Source organism: Eleginops maclovinus, chromosome 18 (genome assembly GCF_036324505.1).
Source record: "Eleginops maclovinus isolate JMC-PN-2008 ecotype Puerto Natales chromosome 18, JC_Emac_rtc_rv5, whole genome shotgun sequence".
Taxonomy (NCBI): domain Eukaryota; kingdom Metazoa; phylum Chordata; class Actinopteri; order Perciformes; family Eleginopidae; genus Eleginops; species Eleginops maclovinus.
Window position 1 is genome coordinate 13,292,427 of NC_086366.1, and position 24,958 is coordinate 13,317,384.

At 40.9% G+C, this 24,958-nt stretch overlaps 2 protein-coding genes across 2 annotated transcripts; one reads left to right on the plus strand and one right to left on the minus strand.

Moving 5' to 3' along the window:
• Positions 1-1,643: 1,643 nt before the first annotated feature.
• On the minus strand, positions 1,644-20,300 carry strn4 (striatin, calmodulin binding protein 4). The gene is made up of 18 exons (XM_063907076.1): positions 19,829-20,300; positions 13,047-13,150; positions 12,828-12,904; positions 12,638-12,716; positions 12,297-12,482; positions 11,187-11,364; positions 10,902-11,058; positions 10,244-10,339; positions 9,794-9,912; positions 9,520-9,695; positions 9,325-9,372; positions 9,109-9,230; positions 8,855-9,022; positions 8,628-8,768; positions 8,403-8,501; positions 8,205-8,291; positions 5,077-5,267; positions 1,644-4,637 (listed from the first exon to the last, which is right to left on the minus strand). Exons 1-17 carry the CDS (start codon positions 20,135-20,137, stop codon positions 5,098-5,100), a joined length of 2,316 nt encoding a protein of 771 aa, XP_063763146.1. The 5' UTR covers positions 20,138-20,300; the 3' UTR covers positions 1,644-4,637; positions 5,077-5,097.
• Positions 20,301-21,233: 933 nt separating this feature from the next.
• Positions 21,234-24,496, plus strand: fkrp (fukutin related protein). Its single transcript, XM_063906217.1, has 2 exons — positions 21,234-21,603; positions 21,913-24,496. Exon 2 carries the CDS (start codon positions 22,024-22,026, stop codon positions 23,620-23,622), a length of 1,599 nt encoding a protein of 532 aa, XP_063762287.1. The 5' UTR covers positions 21,234-21,603; positions 21,913-22,023; the 3' UTR covers positions 23,623-24,496.
• The last annotated feature ends 462 nt before the right edge of the window (positions 24,497-24,958 follow it).

Here is a 24,958-nt window from a genome sequence, read left to right on the forward strand (position 1 = left end):
GTTTTTGTAACAAATGTTTTTCTATGCACATTTAGTTGTCACACCTATGCAGAATGAGACCACACCTACTGTAAAGGTGTTTTCATGAAAATTGAACTAAGTTTCAGTAAAATGGGGAACTTACAAGGCAAGGGCTGGTAGCACACACCAGGATATGCAATATACTGGGTTAAACCAATCATCACCATGACTGTGGCTCTGAACAACTAATCTTATTTTACATTAAAAGCATACAGATTAATAATAATTTTATGGGAAACCGTCTCACAATTTCCATTTTATTAATTAAAAACTGATGAACCAGGTGCAACTGCACCCTGCGGAGTTGACAGGAAAACTCAGTAACTCTACAGCTGCAAATATTTGCTCTGCTACCATCCACCACAAGAGGGCACTGTTTAATATAGATGGAAATGTAATTAATTATGTTCCATAAAAATGTGTGCTTAGTGCTGCTTTGTTTACTTTTTACTCGGTGTTTGGTCTCATTTTAAAAGTGGATATAGGTACACAGTAAGGAAAAGTGATATGAAAGCATATTCCATTAGGGGGCATCATTTGCCTAATAGCCTATCTATTAGTTCAAGGTTTCAAGGTTTCAAGGTTTTATTTGTCATATGCACAGCAGATACAGCGTATATGTTGGCAATGAAAATCTTATGTCGCGTGCTCCTCCAACAACTCAACATACAACGAGGAGCTCGAGACACGGCAGCCATCCTCGGCGCCATCTTGCTCTAGTACTTTACAGAGAATTAAACTTAATTCTTGCATCATAAACATTTCATTTAGTGGAGAAAAAGCTCAACAAATAGATAACTCACTATTTAGAGTAGGGTTGATTATTGAATTCTTGATTCTCAGTAGCTGACACAGCACCTGTGACAAGAAGTGGCAAAGCAAATAAGGGCTCTTCAAAAACTAGGCCACTGTTAAAGAAATAATTTCCCAGTAATGTCAGTTTTTAAATGTAATCCTGGATGGCTGCTTTTAAAGCGGAACATCCTTTTTACAAATCAAGATTAGGATACTCAGTCTTTGAAAACAACAGTAGGATGTTCAGGGGGTTATTGATATGTGCATATTTATATACTTGGGATTTAGTGTATGTTATAAGAGTTTTAACATGGTAACTGAACTTTCTTCTGTCGAAAAACGTTATGAAATGAAACAAAATAATTTTCCTATTAAAACCATTCAAACAGGTTTGAGGTGATACATGGTTGAAACCAACTGGTGAGCTAGTAAATTGACCTAAATTGGGTTAGGACATTATAAGACTTAGGGTAAGTCTTATAAGGTCACAAAGGGTAATCACAGGGTAATCTAGGCTTGGAATGCAAATGTTTAATGCCTGTGTACCACTGCATCGGGGGGACTTCAAGTTTGACAGATGTGGATCTGAACCAGGTGTGTAGGATTTAATGTAAGATGTAATCAATTTCTATTAAGGGAAATGCAACACCGTCCCACTTAAGTACATTATTAGGGCTGAAGGAAATCTCAGTCTCATTTGTTGTATTATTCTACTTCTGCATTGTATTTTCAAATGTGTAAGCGATACTTCCATGTGTTTAGTTATTTTTTAAAGTACTGTAAGCTTACTAGAAGGCAAGAAAGACAACACAAAACACAACTCTCAGTTCACTGTACAAAAACTTCATTTTTTGTTTTTTTCTTCCTTAATGACATACAACAGGGGACCCGTAAACAAAAAGAGAAAGTCATTTGATACAAGCTAGAATGCAGTTCAAAAATATATAATAAAACAAAATTAATAAAAAGCAGGTCTCTTATCCCTTGTAGTTAGAGGAAATAGTTTGAATACAGCTTAATATGATGTACAAAATATCACACAGTGATAAATTGCTAATAAAAAAATAAAAACACAAAGAAATGAGAGTCCTTTACCTTGGCCTCTGACTGGTAACAGATTTTTTTAACTTATTTTCTAAATTTTTCTTTTTTTTTAATCTTTTTGGTTTTTTACAAGTTATACATGGTCATTTTCAATCACAAGCAAATTCTATGCCTAGCAAGGAAGAATGATTCACTTATGATACTACAGTATTCTTACATCTTAATAATCATATTCATAATCAAGGAAAAGAAATGCAAGAAATAAAACAAGGAAATGATGGACATTTACAGCACGTAATGGCATCTCTAGTCATCATTTACAACTTCTGTTTCAATTTCTTTTTTGATGTGTCATACTGATTTGTCTTTATTCTCAGAAAGGGTCCATCAGTTACTCTCACTATCCAATAACTGTGAGCCACAGCAGGTTCAACCATTGTAGCATTTACTCCTTATTGTAAAGGAATTGCCTGTGAAATGTCATTTTATGCACCCTGCCTGTTTCCACTCTTTAACAGAAGCATCCATACTTAGATGTAGTGCAAAGTGGAGCCACAAAGTAGTTTAATGTGTTAACAGGACGTTATTTCCAGCAGCAGTACTATAAAATAGTCAAACCTAGATCCTGAACAGCACACTCTACCACGCTGTTTTAGGAAAACAAATCTGAACTATGAATGCTCTTGTCCCAAGTGATTAGGGACAGAGTGTTTACCTAGGTAACATTGAACTCTTGGGTCTGAACTCTGACCCGTAGTGTGACCCTGTAGTCTTAAAAATGTGGAGGGTGCCCCCTAAATCAACTGATTGAACATCCAATTGTATTGTTCCTCTAAAGACATTAAGATAAAATGACTCAAGTCATTTGAAGTCAGGTCAGGTCTTAAAGGGCAACTCTTACCTAAAGCAAACCAACATGTTTCCTGCAGTTATCAGAAATAAATACAGGACACAGACAGAGATAGACAGTAGGAGTCCCAAAGGAACCTTTTCTCCGCATAAGTCAAATTAGTTTTGTTCAAAATCAGCAGCAACAGTAACAGACCGGCGAGACTGATTTTGAAGTCATGTTACTTATATAAACTGACACCCACGATTCTCTCATCTTTTTTTAAAAAGGGAATTTTTCTTTCTCCTTCTGAGGCTATTTCTCCCAGCATGCCTCTTCTGAAAGAGACCAGCTTCACATCATTAGCTCTCATGAGAAATGTGCTACTGTGCAACTGATGCACGTCACAAACAAGACAAGGGAACCTCACCTCAACACACAAGTGAAGGTAATGACAAACTTGGTTTTTTAAAAGCCTGATTAAATTACAGCACGCGAGAAACCAGCACTGCCTACAAACTGGCACACACTTTGGGATGAAATAAAAAAGATGAACTGAAAAGCTCTCATCTGAGGAAACATGTTCCGTCCAAGTGGTCCTCATAGTAATGCAACTATCACCAGCTCTCCTAAAAACCTGAAACGATCAATGTCAACCTTACTCACATACCTTCAATGAGAGGAATTAACACTGAACTTTAATTCTGAAGTCAGACCACAGGTATTGAAATGATTTAACAATGAAATGTCATTAAAAAGCAGATTCACTCTTTAGCCCGTTGAGTGAGAAACACAGACTCTCTTTCTCACATGTACACACAAAGTAGGTCCCTGATTCTGACTCAAGACTGACAAGGTCTTTCATAGCACCGTGATTTAGCTAGTGCATATACAAACACGCACACTCTTACAGTGTTCAGTGGAAAGCACCAAATGACACAAACTGCATCATTTGTTGAGAGCGTACAGACTGGCTTCACTACCCCTGTATGTCTACGGACTCAAACTGCACTTTCATGATATCCATCTGTAGCAAGTAAATGTGGTGTGAGACCATCAGGCTGCAGAGTTCACATTGACCATCTGTAGAAATGTACCATGATTGTGGAATTACGTTCATTAATCTTGTACAGCAGAGTGTCATTTTATCGCAAACGCACACACACACACACACACACACACAAAGATAATTAGAGGCAGAATCATGGGGATACTATAATACTCGGACATACAATGAGACTTCGCCATAAAGCTGAAATTAAAGCTATTTGTTCAACACTGGTTAGCAACTGTCTAATGTTTCCTCACATCATAGACAGCTCAGTTTAACATTCTTGAAACCCCGAAAAATTGCCACCACACACGCTCTACCTGGAGTCTTTGGAATGTAATACATTGAATCCCAATGAAAAGGTTGGGCAGGTGTTTTCCACCCACACTGGGAAAGATAACTGTTATTAGTCATGCCTACATATGTATGCTAGCCACAAGCAATTTGTTAAAAAAAGATCTCAAATGAAATGTTGAGGTGCATTTGTGCATCGTGTGCGATGTGCAGTGCAAGCGATCCTTGGTGGTTTCTCTGTGAAATGTGAGTAGTGTGTCAGCAGGTCGATCACAAACACACAGAAGTTTGTAATAGCTGTGCCAGAATGAAATAAAAATAAGAACAGAACATTGTAGTGTAGAAAAAGTGTTTCTCCAAAGATTATTATTCGAAAACAGAGCGATACGGATTTTATAAAAAAAAGCAGTGTGATTAGTATAACAAGAAGTCACTGAGGCATCAGAGAAAAGTGAGGAATTGAAGGGAGGTGACGTCCTGTGGCGATGACCCAGCCAGTGGGGTGCAGGACAAGTGTGTGTTGAGTGTTATGTGTGTGTAAGCAGTTGAAATGTGTTCACTGTCGTCTTCAGTCTCTTTTGGCCCAGTTGTTTTTGTAGGACTCTAAAAATGCAGAAACAACCACAGTTAGGTCATTAGCAATTGTACAATTCCAACAACAAATATCAAGTCACACCATATCAATAAAGTAAGTGGAAAGTAACAATTTAACAACTATAGATTGGAAAATGTAAGCCATTGATAAAAAAAATTTAAATAACTAAATTTTAATTTTGTGAAGTTCAGTTATTTTAATTTAATTTTAATTTAACCGTAAACGGGGAAGGGGACATTTTTGGAGATCCACTGCAGCTCTACTTAGAACATAAGGCTATACATGCAATCATTTAAGACTTAATACAATTCCCAGAATGTAACACAATAGTCTTTCATTAAACCCCCCCACTGGCTGTTGAATATGCTTCAATCAAACTACACACCACCAGTGTGTAATACAGGCTTCCTGTCAAAGACTTGAAGAAAAAATACCCCCCTCTCTCACCAGAATGACAGCAGAATGCTTTCAGACAAAGATCTTGGCAAGTGCATCTGCGCCGGCGCTGGCAATAAAGGGCTGTGAAGAGTGGAAGGCCACGTCATGGATGGCCTCGTCGTGCTTCTTCCTGTGAGCTGTGATCTCCTGCACGCACGTCCTGTTGTCCAGCATCCACAGGCGCACAGAGCAGTCATGGCCTGCAGGGGGCAGAGGAAAGGGGGAAACAAAGGAAACCGTGTTATTACCTGCAAGGATCACTAAGGAATGCAATGTGCAGGATCCCCTTATACAGTATTGTCTTACAATGTAGACGTAATGCACAGTTTAGTCATCAATGCATTACATTGTAATTTGAACCAAGATTGAAGGTTGTACAGAACCTTTCTGATTGTTTGTTTTTTTGTATCTAAAACATGTATTGAGTTATACATGTATAGGTGGAGTATAAATAACCTTTTTTTTTTTTTTAAATCACAGCTTATATCTCTTTAAGAAAATACATTTTTATTTATTCCTTAAAAACACTCAATTGTGAACAAAATTGATTTAATGATGTAAGGCAAGGTAAGTTTCTTTATATAGCACCTTTCAACACAAGTTTGTTCCAGATATTTGGAGCATAATAACTGAACGCCGCTTCTCCTTGTTTAGTTCTAATTCTGGGGACAGAAAGCTGACCCGTCCCAGAAGACCTGAGAGTTCTGGATGGTTCATAATGTAGCAGGAGATCACAAATGTATTTTGGGCCTAAACCATTCAAGGCTTTATAAACCAGCAGCAGAACTTTGAAATCAATTCTTTGACAGACAGGAAGCCAGTGCAACGACTTCAGAACTGGAGTGATTTGATCCACTCTCTTAGTGTTAGTGAGGACTCGAGCCGCAGCGTTCTGAATCAGCTGCAGCTTTCTAATGGATTTCTTAGTGAGATCTGTAAAGACACCGTTACAGTAGTCCAGTCTACTGAAGATAAAAGCATGGACAAGTTTTTCTAGATCCTGCTGTGACATTAGTCCTTTAATCCTAGATATGTTCTTCAGGTGATAGTAGGCGGACTTAGTGATTGTTTTAATGTGACTATTGAAGTTCAGGTCAGAGTCCATGACTACAGCTAGGTTTCTGGCGTTAGCAGTTGTTTTGAACATTGCTGACTGAAGCTCAGTACTGAGTTTGTGTCGTTCGTCGTTTGTTCCAAAAACATTTACCTTGGTTTTGTCTTTGTTTATTTGGACAAAGTTCTGACTCATCCAGTCATTGAGTTGTTCAATGCACTTACTCAGTGTTTGAATTGGAGCATAGTCTCCTAGTGAAATGGTAATGTAAATGTGTGTATCATCTGCATATCTATGGTAACTTGTTTTGTTGCTTTTCATTATCTGAGCCAGTGGTAGCATGTAGATGTTAAAGAGAAAAGGCCCCATGATGGAGCCTTGAGGAACCCCACATTTCATATTTGTCAACTCTGATGTGTAGCTGCCTATAGAAACAAAGTGTTCTTGTCCTTTAAGTAGATTCAAACCAATTTAGAACTGTTGCCGAAAGTCCCAACCAGTTTTCTAGTCAGTCTAGTAATATGTTGTGGTCAATAGTGTCAAATGCAGCGCTGAGATCTAATAATACTAACACTGAGATTTTGCCACTGTCTGAGTTTAAGTGGATGTCATCGAAGACCTTAACAAGAGCAGTCTCAGTGCTGTGGTGCGGTCGAAAGCCTGACTGGAACACATCCAAACAGTTATTTGCGTTAGGGCCTGTGCAAATACACCTGAGTGAAGAGACCTGTTTACTATATGAAGTAGCTCTGAGGACATGCTATGAAAAACATTTTTGAAAAAGCTTGTAGGTATAATATCAAGGCAGCAGGAGGAGGACTTCAGATGTTGAATAATGTCCTCTAGGTCTTTATCATTAATCTGCTGGAATTGTGTCATGGTGCATGTCTGATTTTCTGAATTTTGTCAGTGAAGAAGGAGACAAAATCATTGCAGGCCCTGATGGATTGAAAATCAGAGGCTACCGACACTGGGGGGTTTGTTAGTCTCTCAACGGTAGCAAACAAGGCACGTGTTTTTGGCAATGATGTTAGAGAAGAAAGACTGTCGTGCCTTTTTTAATTCCAAATTATAAACACCAAGTCTTTCTTTATAGATTTCAAAGTGAACCTGGAGATTTATTTTTCACCACCTGCGTTCAGCTTTTCTAGACTCTCTTTTTCCTGTTCTCACGCTCATGGCCTTTCTCCATGGAGATATTTTCTTGCCACACGCCAACAATGACTAGATGGTCAAAGTCAATTCACATTATAGACAGCAGTTCAGCAAAGTCATCAAAAAAGCTTGCACAGTATTTGGGGGGGTCTATAGATGTTTAGGAACATAGCTCAAGAGGAGCATTTCAGCTGAAGCGCCACATATTCAAAAGATGTGAGGGTGCCATAAGATACAGTATCTGCTTGCATTGAAGGGAATCATTAAACAAAATAGCAACTCCAACCCCTTTCTTATGCATTCTTGCCTGATAAAACTAAAGTTGGGAGGGGTTGATTCGATAAGAACAGCTGCGCTGTTATTTTGGTCTATCCAAGTTTCAGTTGAAAACATAAAATCCATATTGTGCTTGGTGATAAAATCATTGACTAAAAATGTATTTATGCTAACAATCTGACATTTAATAAAGCAAGTTTAAGCTTGTTGAAAACACTATCAGTCTGATTTTGTGTGACAAGCAGTGACTGACGTGGAATCGCAGCTACATTTGATAAATTCACACTAAAAGTTGAGCGCTTTCTGTTTCTAAGCTGATTCACCATTCTTAATCTATAACTTATCAACACAGATATCGGCACAGCTATTGGCAGGCAGGGTCCTGGCAGTTTTCTGGAAAGAGTTGAGAGTGCCATACGCCCTTGAGCCTGGACCCAGCACATATCAGTTAGAGCTTGTTGCCTTTTCTACACACACATCCTATAAGGCTCCGGAGATGTAAAGAAACTTTGGTATCTCTCTCTGTACAATGATGTTTGATTGTGAAAAAAGTGTGCGGAGGAGGAGAGGAAATGTTTTTGTAAATTAAAAAGGTTGACTTGTAAATTGAAGCCTGATTCTAAGGTGTAGTAGTAAACTGAGAAGTACTCACTGCCGGAGATGAGGTAAGTGCCTTTAGGGTCTGTAGTGAGACAGGTGACGGCATCCAGGTGAGCCACCATTGAGTGGACAACTTTACCTAAACAAACACACAAAGCAAGCTCATTAAGACCTATTCACATTCTAGAATTTAAAAAATGCGAAAAAGGAAATTAACTGACGAGTATACAGATAAAAGACCTGCAGATACCTGTCTTGTTGTCCAGGAAACGGATGGTGCGGTTCTCATGGGCAGTGATGGAGACGGGCTCAGATGGGTGACTGACAACACGGTTGATCAGCTCACTGCCTGCAAAGGGAGAAAAACAACACGATTGAACTCTTATCTGTTTTATTTGCTCATTTAAGTACTTCTCTTTTAACTTGTCGCAACAATATATTACTTGTGCTAGAACAAATAGGGTCCAGAACATACCGTCCTTGGTCTGCGTCTCTAGCGAAATTATGCTTTGCTCCGTGTTGAGGTCGTAGAGCAGCGTCTCTCCAGCGTCGAATGACACCACCACCTGGTCGGGGTCAGTGGCCACAAATGCTACTGATGTGGGTGTGCCGTGCTCTGGGAGAAGGCAGGAGATGGTTAAAGTTGTGAGTCATGGATGCAAAGCTAAAAAGCACATCTACAAACTGCACATCAATGTCTACCTCTTTCTTTATTGAAGACAGACAGACAGGGAGCTGAGTTCTGAGGGTCCCAGATGCGAATGGTACCATCGGCTGAGCATGAGGCAAGACGATGGTGAACTGCTGAGTATGTGAGACCCCACACGCTGTCCTCGTGACCGGCTAGTACACTGCTCTCGATGCCTGGATCTGGATAAACAAACGCACATGTTAAAAAAGGGAAACACATCTAAAATTGGATTATTCTTATCCATCTACAGTTGAGAAGGGCTGACCATAGTTATCATAAGGATCCACATTGAGGTCCGGCATCTTCCAACACCTGACAGCTCCATCTAGACCCCCGCTGTAGCAGGATTCTCCGTCCTCGTCCATGGTGAGGGACAGAGCAGCTCCACTGGACAGAAAGAGAGAGAGAGTGTTGGCACTGCCTCTGTGTGTGTCAGTGACACAGTTTTCAGACAATGTGTGAATTTTTATTTGGTACTCACCTGTGTGCTCTAAATGTGTAGATGGGCTCAACATCCAATGCTGCGTTCCTGTGAAGGGACAGACTTTTAAATTTGTTTTTTAGTTTTATTTTCCATTTGCACATTTTTTTCCTACAGCAAAAAAAAGTGCTATATTAATTTATTTCTTGTTCTGAATTGTCTTCACTCCCAGTGGGTGAGGGTTAGGGTTCTTACTTTTTAGAGTGCATGGCCTTGTTGAGGTTCCACAGTTTTAGTGTTCCATCCTCGGAGGCTGTGAGCAGAACTGCTTGGCTGGGGTGAAAGGTCAAAGCACGGATGGCATCAAAGTGGCTGCGTAGCGTGAAACGAGGGTTCCATGTCTTCTTAAACTCCTCTCTGTTATCCTGCATCTGACGGGACACACGTTTGAAAAGAGTCACATATTCTGAGTGTGCACATGTATGTTGGATTACATCCCATTGGTTGACCAGTAGAAATATGCAATTACATCCATGGAGAGATCGTTGTCATTGGCAACGGTGAGATCAGCCAGTTCACCCAGGTTCATGTCCCCTCCTCCGACAGCATCCATAATGAAGACGTCAGAGGAAAAACCCAGGGCTCCACCTGCAGGTTTCGGGGTGGAAGTTCACAAAAGTTATCCTCAAAACATCACGGCCTGATAAATACAGGCTTAGAAATAAATAATGTTAAATATAGCAATAAATCTCCATGGCAAGAGTCCAATAATCTTGTTTCCTTACTCCCAAACCGTGTACCAGCGGATATATTTATAGGTATTGGAGCAGTTTTTTAAGTTCACCCCACGCAGGTATTAAAATGGAACAAGACAGCCTCTAAATTTGTTGTCCGGTGTCTAAGCTACAGTCATGTGTGTAGGGCAATAGAAGAAAGTCTATGGTTTTTGATGGGGCATAAATCGTCGGAGGGGTCTTACCTTCCCCGGAGCGAGCTTGTCCCGATACGGAGGGGGGCGGGGTGGGTTTAGGGGGGAAGTCCGACATCATGCCTTGTAACTTGTTCCTGCGGTTCTCTGAACCCGGCAAGAGGAGAGAGACACAAAACATCCAGTCATGCAGATGGGCGGAGGAAGGATGGAGAGGCCAGCAGACGGACAGATAAGAGACAGACGGATGTAGACAGAGGGCAAAAAAAATAGACTTCATTCTTTAAATGCAAAACAAACACCCATACAATTTGAATGACTCTTCAATAAGAATGAATTTAAAAAGAGCACAGGGTCACAGTGTAAACATGACTCAAATAATGAAATGCGCACATAGAAGAAAGGGCAGCATGCGTGATTACCTTTGAAATGACCCCACCCTGCACCACAGAAAATACATCTAAGCACAAAGGTGACAGCTACACAACTCTAAAGAGTCACAGACTGACAGCTCGTGAAACAGGACAGAGAGACAGGTGGTTGGGAAAAGAGGTTGGTTTTATTGACAAGAAGAGATGCCAGGACACAATGAGAAGTAAAAGATAAAAAAGTGAGCAGGGAGGGGGAGGGGTGGGGGGGCAAAAAAGACAGATACACTGGTGGCAGTGATTCTGGCAGTGCTGATGATGTTGCTATGGCAACAGCGTACCTAGCTCCCGTCCGTCCCCCGAGATCCGGGCCTCTCCCGCCCCCTCCCCATCCTCCCCCGAGCCCAGGAAGTCAAATTCACTGAGGGCATCTTCTGAGTCATCTTCGTCCTCCTCGTCCTCCGGGTCCAGGTCTGTGGTCATGGGCTCCGAACCCATCTGGACAAGAGAACAGAGCAGAGAAGAGCGTTCATAATGTGACGAGTCATCAATCAAGTTTACAATTTGTGTTGAGTCATTCAGATGTTCTTTGTCTTCCCAACTTCCTTTCAAATCTAACATCATACCTTTACACGAGACTTCTTGTTCTTGCGCGGTCCGTCAATGCAGTCCGTGGCCATGCCTTGGAAGTCATCTTCCTCGTCACTGTCGTCTTCATCGTCATCCTCGCAGCCATGCAGGAAGGGGATTTTATCGAGCACCGAGCTTCCCAGATTTTCCTTCGAGCTTTCCTTGCCCGCATTCCTACAAATGCACACACAATTGCTATGTTCATTCCAATTCAAAAAGGACAAAAAGATCATTTAGGACACTACAGGTTGACCTCAATTATACTTATGTATAAATAATACCATAGTATAAGAAGTTTGGCTACAGCAGTCTACATAACAGTTTAGCTTTTCTAATTATTATGGTAGAAAGGTTTTATTAGATCAACAACTCTTGAGTTTTATGGATGCATGTGCTTTTTCATCTAGTTTTCTACTTGTACATAACCATTTTTTGAATAGATTTCAGCTATTTTTTTCTTATAAATCTTACCATGTTGTCATGGTGGAGGATGCCCTCCGTTTTAGACATCCTTTCTGCATCTTGTTCTGTTGGCTTTTGAGATCAGGGTGTGCTTTTTGTTTCACTATCTTCACATTTCTGCTACAGAATAATGCTCACAGAGATGCCTTAAGATACAATGATGACTCATGTTCTGTCTCACCTGGAGTAAGTAAGTTTTCCTACCAATAATAACCTTACTGCACTTTAGTCATCTGTATGTTTTCCGTATGGTAGACCTTTTTGTAGTTTCTAGCATAGAACTGTTTATAGTGATTTTGCACAAACTAATACATAGATTTTTGTAATGGGTCTTGGTCAGATGATCTGAAGAGGAGCAGTGTGTGCACTGCCAAAAAAGCATACCATCATATTTCGAGGTCATGTCTGTGAATAGACGATCCTATTATGGGATGATGAGTAAATTAGGACATCAGTATTTGCATTAGTTTGATAAGGTATAACATGTTTGGGCGTTTTTACACCAGATATTTAAGATGAATATAGCGATTTAACTAAACTGAAGAAAATGTATGTATCATTTAGTATTGCAAACTGTGGGTGTTATTTATCTGATGAGTGGAGAAACCCTTAATTAACACTTGTGTCCGCTTCCACAGTCTCACCTCTTGATTTGTTCTTCTATCTGTCTGACTAACAACGACTCTCCCCCCGCCCGGGGCTCGGGCTCAGGACAGGATTCAATAGGTGGAGGCCCGTTAGCCTCTGGGCTGCTCCGCCCGAGCAGCGACCGCACACGCTTAGACCGCATGTCCAGGATGGTGTCTGAATAACCCACTTCCTCAAGATATCTACACAGGGAAAACCACATATGAATATATAACCACATTCAAATGATCTAATCATTCCAGTCTAGATCACAAGTATAACACTAATGATAAAGAACTCATGAAACACATTAGTATAGCACTGAGATCAACAGGAGCTGATGAAAGAGAGGCCTTACTTGCGTAGTAGCTGACGTCCCTCCTTCCAGGACATCTGATTTGCTGGCTCAGAGTCTGACTCAGCAGGCCCGTTGGGAACTACAGAAAAAGGATTGGTCAATAGTGAGGCAACAGCAATGAGAAGTAAATGAGAAAAGCAGCAACTTTACTAAAAGTAAAGCCAAAGTAACAGATAATGTAATCACATACGTTGGTCAGCCTCTGTCTCTGGTTTCTTGTCTCCGGGACTCTGGTCATTTCCCGTCTTAAGCTTCTGGTGTTTAGCCCTGCAACCCCACAAAATACCACATGAAGGCAGTACAACAAGCAAATATAGGAAGACCTTTAACGATCAAATGACAGACAGCTGTCTGAGTGGATAAAACACATGAGGGACAGAAAGAAGGAGATTCCTGCCATTTGTCTGACCTCTCTTGTTTGAGGGCGTACTCCAGCATTTTGATCCGCCTCACCAGGTCCTGTTTCATATTCTCCTGCCCTTTCCTCTCACCCTGAAGGAACGCCACCTGAGCCTGAAACACACATACAGGAGGGTAAGGGACCTTTAAAAAAGGCGCACACATTCAACAACAACCACTCACAAGCATAAAATCATTAAATCAATGTCAATCAACACTATAACTGCATCAATATATTATTTTAATCTAGAAACTATTAGATCAACAAAGTCCTTGAATGGGAAGGAAAAAGTTTGATGTGACAGGCATAGCAAACATGACTTCTGAAAACCCAGAGGAATAAGTAGAGGGTTGTGGAACAGGGCTCTTATTTTTAACTTCTCCTAACCAAGGCCTCAGTGCGCATCTGCAGAAGAGGAAAAACAAGACACACAACGGCCAAATTCAAAACCCTCGTTTAAAACACATCCTTCCTTTGTGTGCTTCCCCTCTCATTTTCCTTCCGTTTCCTTCCTCACTGAGCAGATAAAAGTCTCACCTTAAGGAACGAAAATATTCACTGCCCATTCTTGCCATAAGGCAAACAATCAGAGTGTTTGTGAAAAGAAGAAAACATGTGAAAATGAAAGAATTAAGGGTGATAACACTGTCAAGACTTGACTAGGACTATGTTTGGACAGGATCTTCCTCTGGGTACTGCATCATAATGGACAACTTGACAAAGGTGTGAAAGGATTCCCGGAGTGGAGGAGAAAGTTTATAACACATTTTTAAATATGCTGTGTTTAGCAGCAAAGGATGCTTCACACTGGGCAGTATCTGGCCTCTGTTAGAAATGAAAAATTGGTACAAAAAAACAAACAAGATCCCAGTTAGAAATAGGGTTTTAATGCCACTGCGAGATAACACTCAAAATATCAAAATGTGCAAATTTGCTTTTAAACTGTATCGAAAAACTAAAATAAGTGCATGTGTGTGAGCACAGGTTAACAGGAAAACACTTTTTTTTTTAAAGCTCTTAATTATCACCAAATATACATATTAGTGCTGCTGACATCCAAACTAATATGTTTTAGTTACATAACTATTTATGTACTAATTATCGTCACATGCTATCTTTTAACAGGTTTACAATTCGGTTTATTAATATAATTCAGGTTTCATCCCTTTAAGGGTCATAATAGTAAGAAAATTAGAACAATTTGAAAAAGTACTATATTATGTACAACTATAAGATATGAAGATGTCCTTCCGTAACTACCCTAGTAAGAAGTAGGTTAAAAGGCATGTTTCTACTCTCAGGATTTGCATACAGATGATTGTAGGGACAATTGTTTTGCATTTTCACCATCACCCTGTCTTTTTCATTCTCTCACTGTGTCAAGTGCTGCTGGAGCAGTAATACCGGTTGTTTTACAGTCCATCTCTCCTCTGGATGTCTCTGTCTGTGTCCATGAGTCTGCTCCCACGTGCATACACTGTTCGGTATAACTAGAACAGTCTAAAAACACTATCTCATGGGGCAGGCAATCGGTCTACTTGAGAGGGTAGTCAATCACCCAGGAAAGTGCATGCACATACACAGACGCACACACACAGACACACACACACACACACACAGTCATATAACTGGCTAGGAGGGCGATTGTAACACCGGATAATCTGCCAAGCAAACCTTACTACTACTGCTGCGTAATCCTGATTAATGCGATGTGATTTTATATACTTAGCTGAGAATTTGGGAGATAATTGTCAAAGCTACCATGTCAATACTGCAGGCTAGATCTAAGAGGTGTGAAATACAGATAACGTTATGGAGTTTACATTTGGTCATTCCAAGGAGCAGGTGTACTATACTTACAATGTGATTAATAACAAATACAATATGATTTATTATTTATGAAATTAATAATCAGATGTTTGGGCTGCAAAAACAATTATTTTATGTATTAATAAATATGCAGATTATGGTTTAGTTGAATCTTTTGCTTCAGAAAATTGTGAAAAATGTACTTCAACATTTCTCTAGTTCCAAGTGATGTCTTGTTTTTTCAGAAAAAAACCCACAGACAATCATTTTAATGTTATTTAAAACAGAAAAAAGCAAACAAATCTCCATGTTTAAGAGACTGGAAAACAGTATTTTTGCATGAAAAAATTTAAATAAAATTCTGTTAAGCTCTGTTCTGATACTTTCGCTTGTATCGTGTAAAACCAATTCAGTTCAAGAGTAAGCGGGGTAAGATATGAGGTAGTCTGTACACAAATAGACACATCTTTTACGGAGCTTTTACTCAGTAGTGAAACACCATGACCTAAAACCATCCGAGTGACAACTAGCTGCAGATAGGTGGATGCTGCGCACTTCACCTATAGTTAACATATGTTATTAAGGGCTAGATCCTATTTACTGAACTGAACAAATAACTTAGGCCTAAACCAACAGCAGATAACTAACAACAGTCATAGTAATGTCACCCTACCATGAAAAATCATTTGATCATTTACTTCTGTTCATTTGTATGTGTTGTAAGTGTAAGTGCTAAGACAATAGTTGGTGACTAAGAAACTAAATTATTCAAAGCATCAACGATCTTTGTAATTTCCACCTCCAGAAGGAATGTGTGTACTTCATCCTTCAGGGGTAAGGCACACAACTTTAACTCTTACTCATACACACGGACGAGCTACAACCTGCTCACACACAGAGATAACCATCACACCCCTGTGCGCCGGTGATCTCAGAAGGACAGGTTCACAGGAGTGTCCAAAACTTTAAATCCCTGACTCTGCTTATATGTCCAAGATAAAGCCCTGGCTGCATGTGTACACCCCCGCACTCAATTATTAAGATGACAATGAACCCAGACTCTAAGAACTGCCCTTTTTCTGAATCATAAAGGCAAAACACAGGGATAAGTCTGTCAAAGGGTTAATTGTATGCCATTCTCCATCTATTACTTTGGCTCTGACCTGGTTTTACTGGCTCTCCCTACAAGATGTATCTTTGAAAGTGGTAGGGTAATGGAATTCAGTGGTAAAGAGTAGATGATTTTCCTGGTAGACATTGGGACAAGAACAAATGCAGTTTAGCTTGAGAAGGAAAACAAGATCACAAAACCAATACCCCTATTAAAGTGTGTGAAGCCATTAACAAAAACATGCATGGCATTGTGTTGTTTTAGCTTTTTCTGGTTTTGTTTTGTTCTTTCCCCTTTGTCTGGTTCAGATTGGGACATGCTTGCTTTTACTCGTATGTGGGACCTGGTCCAACAGAGGTGAGACAAAGAACTCCATTTATTAGTTGTTAAAGGAGTTCTTATTGACCCTTTATATAGGAGCCAAAATGGAGAATGTCAGGTTATCAAGGTATTCTAGAGACAGATGTACTCGAGTTTTTAAAAATCCGGCTGTGGGACTAATAAAGGATTTCTGAATCTGATTTCTAAATATTGTTCCATGTTGAGGAGTAACAAATTCACTAGTTATACTTTTTTGTGTCATTTGATATAGTCCTGCCAACACTGATACTGCTGTTTTATTCACTGTATTGTGTTGGTATTCTAACAACATACAAAGGAACCTTGTTGAGGGCAATCCTTTCGTGCCATCTGATCTCTCTTTCCTGTGGGGGGGTTTTCCTCAGTATGACCAACTGCTGCTGACCTTTCCAGAGTTTGTTGTAGCATGGAGCGCTGACACATTTAGCCTTTTCTGTCAGTCTCCCTTTACTACAGAACAGGGTCAAGGGCAGCTTTCCTCCTCCACTGGTCACCCTCCATCTTCTCATCCCTTCATCCCCATAAGAGCATCAAGGAGACAGCAAGTAGAGCAATGAACTTTTCTGGGACAGTGTGGTTTGACGGAGCATATCATAGTGTGTGGTATTCAGCGTGAGAATGGCAACATAAAAAGTTGGGCTTGCTGCCTAAGTTTGATTTGAAGATGATTGAAAAGCAATGGGAAGCAAATAAACTGCATGTAATGAACCTTTTGTTAAATAAAAAGAGGAACAATCTTATCGTAATTTTTAAGATTTCAGGGGAAGAGCAGAGAAAGAAATACAACAAATAGGAGAGAATTACAAACAGATCAACAAGATGGGTAAAATAAGGGGGATAAACACACCACTGCGTTTAAAACAGGAGCTCTGTAAGTGAACAAGGGTGGCATACACTGTAATCATATGGTACATATGGATGTCATATTTGTGTCATAGCTGAGAGTGCAGAGCTATTAATTAGAGATGTGTACCCAGGGGCCTCCCTGGCCCACAATCAACAGGAAGTGATGTCAACTGGGTCACCAGTAATCTATTCTATACAACTACTCACACTGACTGGTTAATAAAATTAAGTAGCTGACAATGAGTATAATAGAAAGAGGTAGTAACAGGTAAAGGTGTCCTGTGTTCTCTGCAGAATAAGGTGATGTTTTGATGAGATGTTTGCTGCCCAATTTGTTAATCTATTAAATGATAATGAGTATGAGGTTAAAACAAGTCTGCTCAGGCAGGGCAGTAGTAATGTAATTTGATTGAACACATTCGGAAGAAGCGTCTTGTATGTCTGAAGAACAGAGGGACAAGGCCACTGCCACCTGTCCCCTTTACTGCTGTCCTATAGTTGCGATGGGACGTCCCACCTGGCCCAGTGCGGGGAGGGTCTTCATTCCTGGAATGTGACATGAGACGCGACAGCACAGGTGGCCTTTCACGACGAAAAAAACCCATTCAGGGAGACAGCACGTGTTACAGTCTCACTGAGACGTGCTTTGCTACAGACACAGCCATCCACGCAGCTGCACAGAGACTCACATGGTCAAATAGTGTTAATCTCAAATAATGGTGATGGTTTTGCTGCCGTTGGTAACATTTCGCATATAGTCTAGTTTCCATGTCCCGTTAGCCTTACAAATGCCATAAAAGCTCAAAATGCCATGTATAGTCGCCATGTGAGTAGCATACATGTACAGTATGGTGCTTACTGCACAGGATATGGCCCAGGGGGGCCTCATAACTGGCATGTTGATAGCCCTGCCAGCATGCTGGCAACAAAAGCCAAAGGCCTGTGGACTGTGGCCTGTGGGTGGTAAAATGTAAGCTAGGTCAATTTCTTCAGCCTGGCACTCTCGCAATCCCTTCTTTCTCTCAGCACAGGACGTGGTGCTAATTGTACCCATGAAACCAGACCATGTGTAGCAAATACGCACACGCAAACAAAGTTCCATAACCAGCACTAATGGCTTGTTGGACATAGCCATGGTCCGCTTCTGCCTTCCATTCCCACTCTTTCCCACACACGACTTTAAAAGCAGCGAGCACAACCAGTTTGTTATTGGTCATCCATATTTTATCACAGATCCTATTTATAACTACATGGGTTTGAGTCAGGGGCAAAGTGGGATGCAGAGTGTCAGAAGAGAGCCTATGATATGTTTATTTTATCTGTGGTTTTGTCAAGCTCATAAACTCCAGAAGATATATCATCGTAATTAGAAGCAAACGGTGGCTACAGGATAGAGACACCACAAATGGGTAGGAATGAAAAGATGAACTGTTCATCCCTTCATTCCGAGCAAAAACATCTTGAATGTGTGCATGTTTACCAAACCTGCCTTAATCATGGAACAATTTGATGTGTAGGCACAATCTTACCCAGCATTTTTCTGCCTCACAAAGTTATACCTGCATGCATTCTGGGACGTTGCAAAGCACAACCTCTGTCTTCTGCTGCCAGTCTCTAAATAACTAGGACCATTAGGGAACCCATGCTTTGCTCAAGAGCCTTTCTATAGCATTGACTCACACGTTCAACATCGATTTGTCTTGCCATTTAAAGACTAAAACTGAAAACCTTTAATGACACAAGTTCACTTATAGCAATGAAGGCATCCAGCATGTGTTTGTTAGTAGCAGGTCATAGCATCTTCATACTTTTTTATAGTTTAGTTGTGGTATGAGGTTAATGAACCAATGATAATCCAAGACAGTTAAAAGAAGTATGATTGACTTAAAAAAAGCAACTGCATTACATACTTATCAACTATGTCCATCTACCACAGAACTGACTCTTAAGTACAAAATACCCTTATTCAAAATTAGGATATCATTACAATGCCACCAAATACACCTTTACTACAAACCACTATACGATATGAAATAGTATGGCCTCAAGGAACTTTATCTGAAGATGTTTTGTAGTGAAATAAGTGGGTAGTTTTCAAAATGACCTGCAAAATACAATGCATCTTTCAAAATAGTCTGGTACAGGCATGTTTTGGTGCATATGCATTAATAACAAGGATACACTGCAAGTAGCCACACCTAAACACTGTTTACCTACCTTTTTTTATTTGCTGGACAACACTTTGTTCAGTTATAGTAAACTGAACAAGGCTAACCTTTATAATCCAACTCGGTAGTGGAACTCTTTGTGAGTGAAATGTAACTTAACTGATTATATGGCCAAAAGGCGTATAATGATGCTTTCTGAAAACATGTGGTTTTTTTATGCTTAAAATGTATGAGTGGCCGTTTGGTTATAGGAGATCATCTGGTGGAGGTCATAGATTCCCTTCATTGCCATGTACTGTCTAGTAATAATACATCCTGGTCAACACAATACAATATGATAGGGTGTAATGTTAGCCAGTTAGCATTGTGGCATCCCGAAACTGATTGATTGTCGTGCATGTGTGCTGTCACAAAGCGACACTAAATGAGCTCCTGCCATATCCGCTCTGGCCTTTATTCGGATTTGCAAACGCAGGCTAAATTATAAACAAATTTACCCTGAGTTCGTCTCTCTCTGCCTCCCAGCGGTATTTCTCGGCCTGGAAGCGTCCCCACTCGTACTGGATGAAGTGTAGGATCCCGGGAAGCGTCATGCCCGAGTCCCCGTCCTGTAGCTCCCTAGCCTGCGATGATCCGGGCATTGCCCCGGCTGCTGCTGCCGCCGCCGCTGCTGCTGCCATCACCCCGGCTGCCGCAGCTGATGTCGCCTGGCCCGGTGCTGCTTTGGGCCCGTTTGGGTTGCGCCCCGCTCCGCTGCTGCCTCCGGAGTTCGGGTTTGGTCCTCCGCCGGATCTATCCGCCTCCATTTTAACCGTTCAACCTTTCGCCAGTATAAGGAGGTGGAAACGGGCAGAGTGTACGAACAGTAATGTAGAAAAGTACCTCGTACCCTTCTTCCAGCCCAGCAGCACTCGGCTATGGTCGACCCTCTTTTCTTCCTTTTCTCACAAGCACAGAGCAAAATTACTATTCAGTTAGCAATATACTACACTTCCGCTTTCAAAACCTTCAAAATAAAACACGACAATGAAGATAAATATTTGTAAAATGGTGGCCTGTTTAGTTACCGATTGGCCCTATATATCATGAATTCTTATTAGAAAAGATATACTAAAATTACTCAAAATATGGCTTTTAATATGCCTACCACTCAAGACAAGTGTTAAAATGTTGTTTGCGACTTTTACTCTGTAAATCCCGGATTTTTTCCCCCTCCTTGTGTTTGCTTTTGGAACTACCCAATGTGGGTGACAAATAAAGGGCCATGTTTGCAGTAACACACACTGAACATGTCGCTAGGGGAGTTCATTTCCTGCCATTTTGTGAGCAGGAATGTTTGAGGACAGTGAAGTTTGCCAACATTATCCACAACTGTTTCCTGTTTGAAGTTGCATTAAAACATGTTCACGAAACCACGCACTGTACATGTCGACCGCTATTGTGTGTGCCATAAAATCCCAATAGTTGTATTACGGATCCATAATCAACTGGAATGATATCCAATAAACTTTGTGGACACAACTTTTGATTTATCATTTTAACCAGATGGATATCTCCAAGAAAGCAAATACAATCGGCAATGTTCATCCTCATAATTGTATTTACAGTAGTGTTAAGATCTCCTGAAATGTTTCTAATTCATCGTTTTTTACATGCAGTTGCAGAGAGAGAGAGAGAGAGAGAGAGAGAGAGAGAGAGGGTGTAGCAGTGTAATGTTGTGCCGTACATAGTTGTGTTTTTATTTATAGGTGAAAATAACCCTTGGCCCAGTAATACAGTTTGATATGTATTCTGATTACTTTTTGTGCAAAACATTAGGTTTACGTTACAATTTAAAAGATGCCACTTTTATTTTGATGGTTTTGAGGCGGAAGTGTTTCTGTTGTTGCTGCGGACATTGGGCATTCGGCAAGCGTGATTCGTGCAGATGGGTTTCACGGTTGTGTTTGGGTCAGGCTACATAATAATGGCACTTTCTGATGCAATTTGCGTGCACTTAGCTGTCGATTTCTTGATAAAATGTTAGAGACTGTATTTTAATCAAACCTAGCGAAAAATGAATATGTATTTTTGTGTTGTCTGCCACCGATCAAGCCTGGTTTCCACCTCTGCTACCAGAGCCTGCTAAGATGGACCATCATGAATACCAATATAGTACAACAAAGTTAATAGGCTTAACGTTATCAATGTTTCTGATAACATGGCCAATGAATGATGGGGTGGACTGCAGTTTATTTACATTTTAAAGGATAAATGATGCATCCAAATTAAGGTAAATTGTTATTTTACCAGTATGCTTTTAAAGATTGGAAATGCTGCTAGTTTATATATGAAAGTTACCTTTGCATGAAGCTATGGCTGTCCTACTTTTATATTTAATATAACAGATTATTGCTAGCATAATTCAGTGCACTGCTGTCTTTCAAATTAAAGCAATCCTCTGTTTTTTTAAATTTTTATTAGCATATGGTTGTACCATACAGGCAAGGTATCTCCTTAGAATTGTACATATACGCCCACGGATGGTGAGGGAAAAACAGTTACAATTACTGTATTTATATATATTTGCTGTCTTTCACAGGTTGTCCTCACCAGTATCCCTTTACTGTTACACTTATGGGGACTTAGGACCCACCATTGGACTAATCTCATACTTCTCCTGAGAGGAACTGCAGAGTAGACATCAGTTGCCATGCGTGTCAGTCTCTGCCAGGGCCTGTTAACTGGCGCCATCGTCCTCAACCTCCTTATTCTCTACTTCGTGTCCCGGGCCCAGCAGCAAATGATGGAAAAGAGGAAGGAGCTTGGCAGGGGCACGAGAAGGTCTGCCCTACCAGCGTCAGGTCTTGGGGGAGGCCTAGGGGTTCTTGTAGGAGCTGGAGGTGACCTTGGAGTGGGCGGTGGAGAGGGTCACAGTCGTGGCCAACGCGTGACGGTTCTTCTTCGGGAGTTTGAAAACTTTGAGAATTATGTTGGGGATGTGGCTAACTCCTTCCTCCACCAGAGACCCGAGCTTCCTTTCTTGGCTGTAGCTGACGCGTCTCCGTACCCACCCCTGCTGCTCCCAGAGGGGGCGCGCCTTCTAGTGCTCTCCCCCAGCCCGGACCAGCCACCACAAGCTCACAGGCCTGAGTTTCATGTCCAGACAGAGTTTGTGCTACTGGTGCCTGATGGAGTAGAGTTGGAACAACCTCGGGCTATTGAAAGGCTCATCAGGGAGCTGGAAGGTGAGGGTGGGGGGCCTGTGAGGCTGGTAGCTTCCCCTGTGCTGGCTCGATCTGCTGTACAGTGTCTCCACCTGCGGGTGAATCTCAGAGAGTGGACAGCCACGTACTCGCCAGCTGCATCTGGGAGCAGTGGGAGTGTGTGTACAGCTTTACAAGGAGATGCAGTTGTCCTCATTCGCACTGAGGATCTATTTAACCTCTCTGTTCCTCTGGGCCGGCCCCTTTTTTCCTCACTCTTCGTCCAGACTGCCTTGAGAGGTTGGAAGGTCAAGCTGCTGGAGAGCCCTTGTTTCGCAGCAAACCACCGGCCCCTTTTCAGCTCCGCTCACAACCAGTGGAAGGCCGACACAAGATTAAAGGAGACAACTGGGAAGCTCATGAGGAGCTTTGGTCTAAAGCGACTCCTGCTGCCTGATGGGAAGGAACAGTGGTATGGGTGCAGTAAAGAGACGTCTCGCTGCTTTGGCACTGTGCAGGACGACACTCCAGAGTACCTTTATCTAGATCGCTGGACACCTCCCTGCTGTCTGCGGGCTCTCAGGGAAACCACCAAATATGTTATCAACATCTTGGAGACTTCAGGTGTGCGCTACTGGCTTGAAGGGGGGACTCTTCTTGGTGCTGTCCGTCATCAGGACATCATCCCATGGGATTATGATGTGGACCTGGGCATCTACCTAGAAGATATTCCCAACTGTGATCACTTGAAGAACCTTGACTCAGGCTCTCTTGTGGATGCTAACGGTTATGTGTGGGAGCGTGCAGTTGAAGGAGACTTCTACAGGGTCCAATACAGCGAGGCCAACCACCTGCATGTTGACCTGTGGCCGTTCTATCCGCGTAATGGCGTCATGACTAAAGACACATGGACAGAGCATAAGCAGGACGTTGAGTTCCCAGAGCACTTTCTGCAGCCGCTGGTGCCCATGTCCTTTGCCGGCGTCACTGCCTACGGCCCCAACAACCACCGAGCCTTCTTGGAGCTCAAGTTTGGAGAGGGTGTTATTGAGAACCCACAGTATCCCAACCCCACAAAAAAGAGGCTGGACAGAAGCAAATTATGATAAAGACTCGAAAGCCTGTTTATGTCTTATTACAATTGTTTACTGAAAAACCCAGAAAATGTTGCCTCAATTGAATTTATTTAGAAACAAAGATGATGCCTGAAAACTAATATGGTACCCAAAAAACTGTATTCGCTTCCTATTATACCACAGATATATCACCACTATTATCTACTGCCTGGTCAAGATTATTCATTATCAGTATTTGGATGTATAATCAGAAATATGTATGCCTTTCCTAGTTCCATGTAATAGCGCATTTACATCAGGCAAATCCAAAAGGGTCTAAGACTGGTTTTACTACATGGTGCACTTAATCTGTATGTGTTGTACTGTAAAGTACACATATGACCGCTGTAAAGATGAAACATACTATAAATAAATTATATTGTGTTGTTAATAGGTGCAAAGTGTTTTATCTTAAACAGGATTTAAGATTATGTACAGAATAATTTATGCACTTGTACTTTCAATTTTGCAGTTTGTGAATATGTTAGTGTATATTTATGCCATTTGGCCATTACATCACCATGTTGTGAAATGACAAACAAATCATTAACCCTGTTATTGTTGGCAATAGGAGAGGATAAAATATTGGTCTACCAGGCCTTAGTATTCAGTAAAAAAAACATTAAACTGGAATTTCCTAAATTATTAATCCATAGCTCAGTTATGTGTTACTACTGAGGTCTCATTATTTATTTGCCGAAATGGATCTCCAATTCAGGAGATTAATCAAAGTTAATATTTTAAATGTGAAGTTGGATGTACAAACTTACCAACCCCTCTAGGTACAACATGTTTCCTATAATGTTGTTGCTTGTGTGTGATGTATTAAGGTGATGAACTAGTAAAATAAATGAATGTTTTATTAATTTGTTTTAAGGGTTGATGGTAATATACTAAATACAGTATGAAGGATGGTTGTAATTCTTTGCAGCCACACCAGGTGGCACAACACACCCAATTATTCTATGGCCTTTAAAACTACTAAGCTTCTGCACTAAGTTGTGTTAACCAAACTGTGAACAGCATTATGGGAGTTCTTCAGCCATATGGCATGAGCCCAGGGAGATGGGGGGCGTTTATAACAGGACACACAGGAATGCAGGCTGCTTGTTTATCAGTGCAAAATCTGTGTTCGCATTACTCTAACTTGCTATGGGATAACCAACATTTTTCATGTGTGATTATTTTTGGATTAAAAAAACTGAATCTCAGCACATATTAAATAACTAATGAATTTTTTTGCAAGGCAACAAATGTATTTTGCTTTGCAAAACTGTAATTATTGCAATTCATCTCTGCTAAACAAACAGACTACAGAAGTTTCATA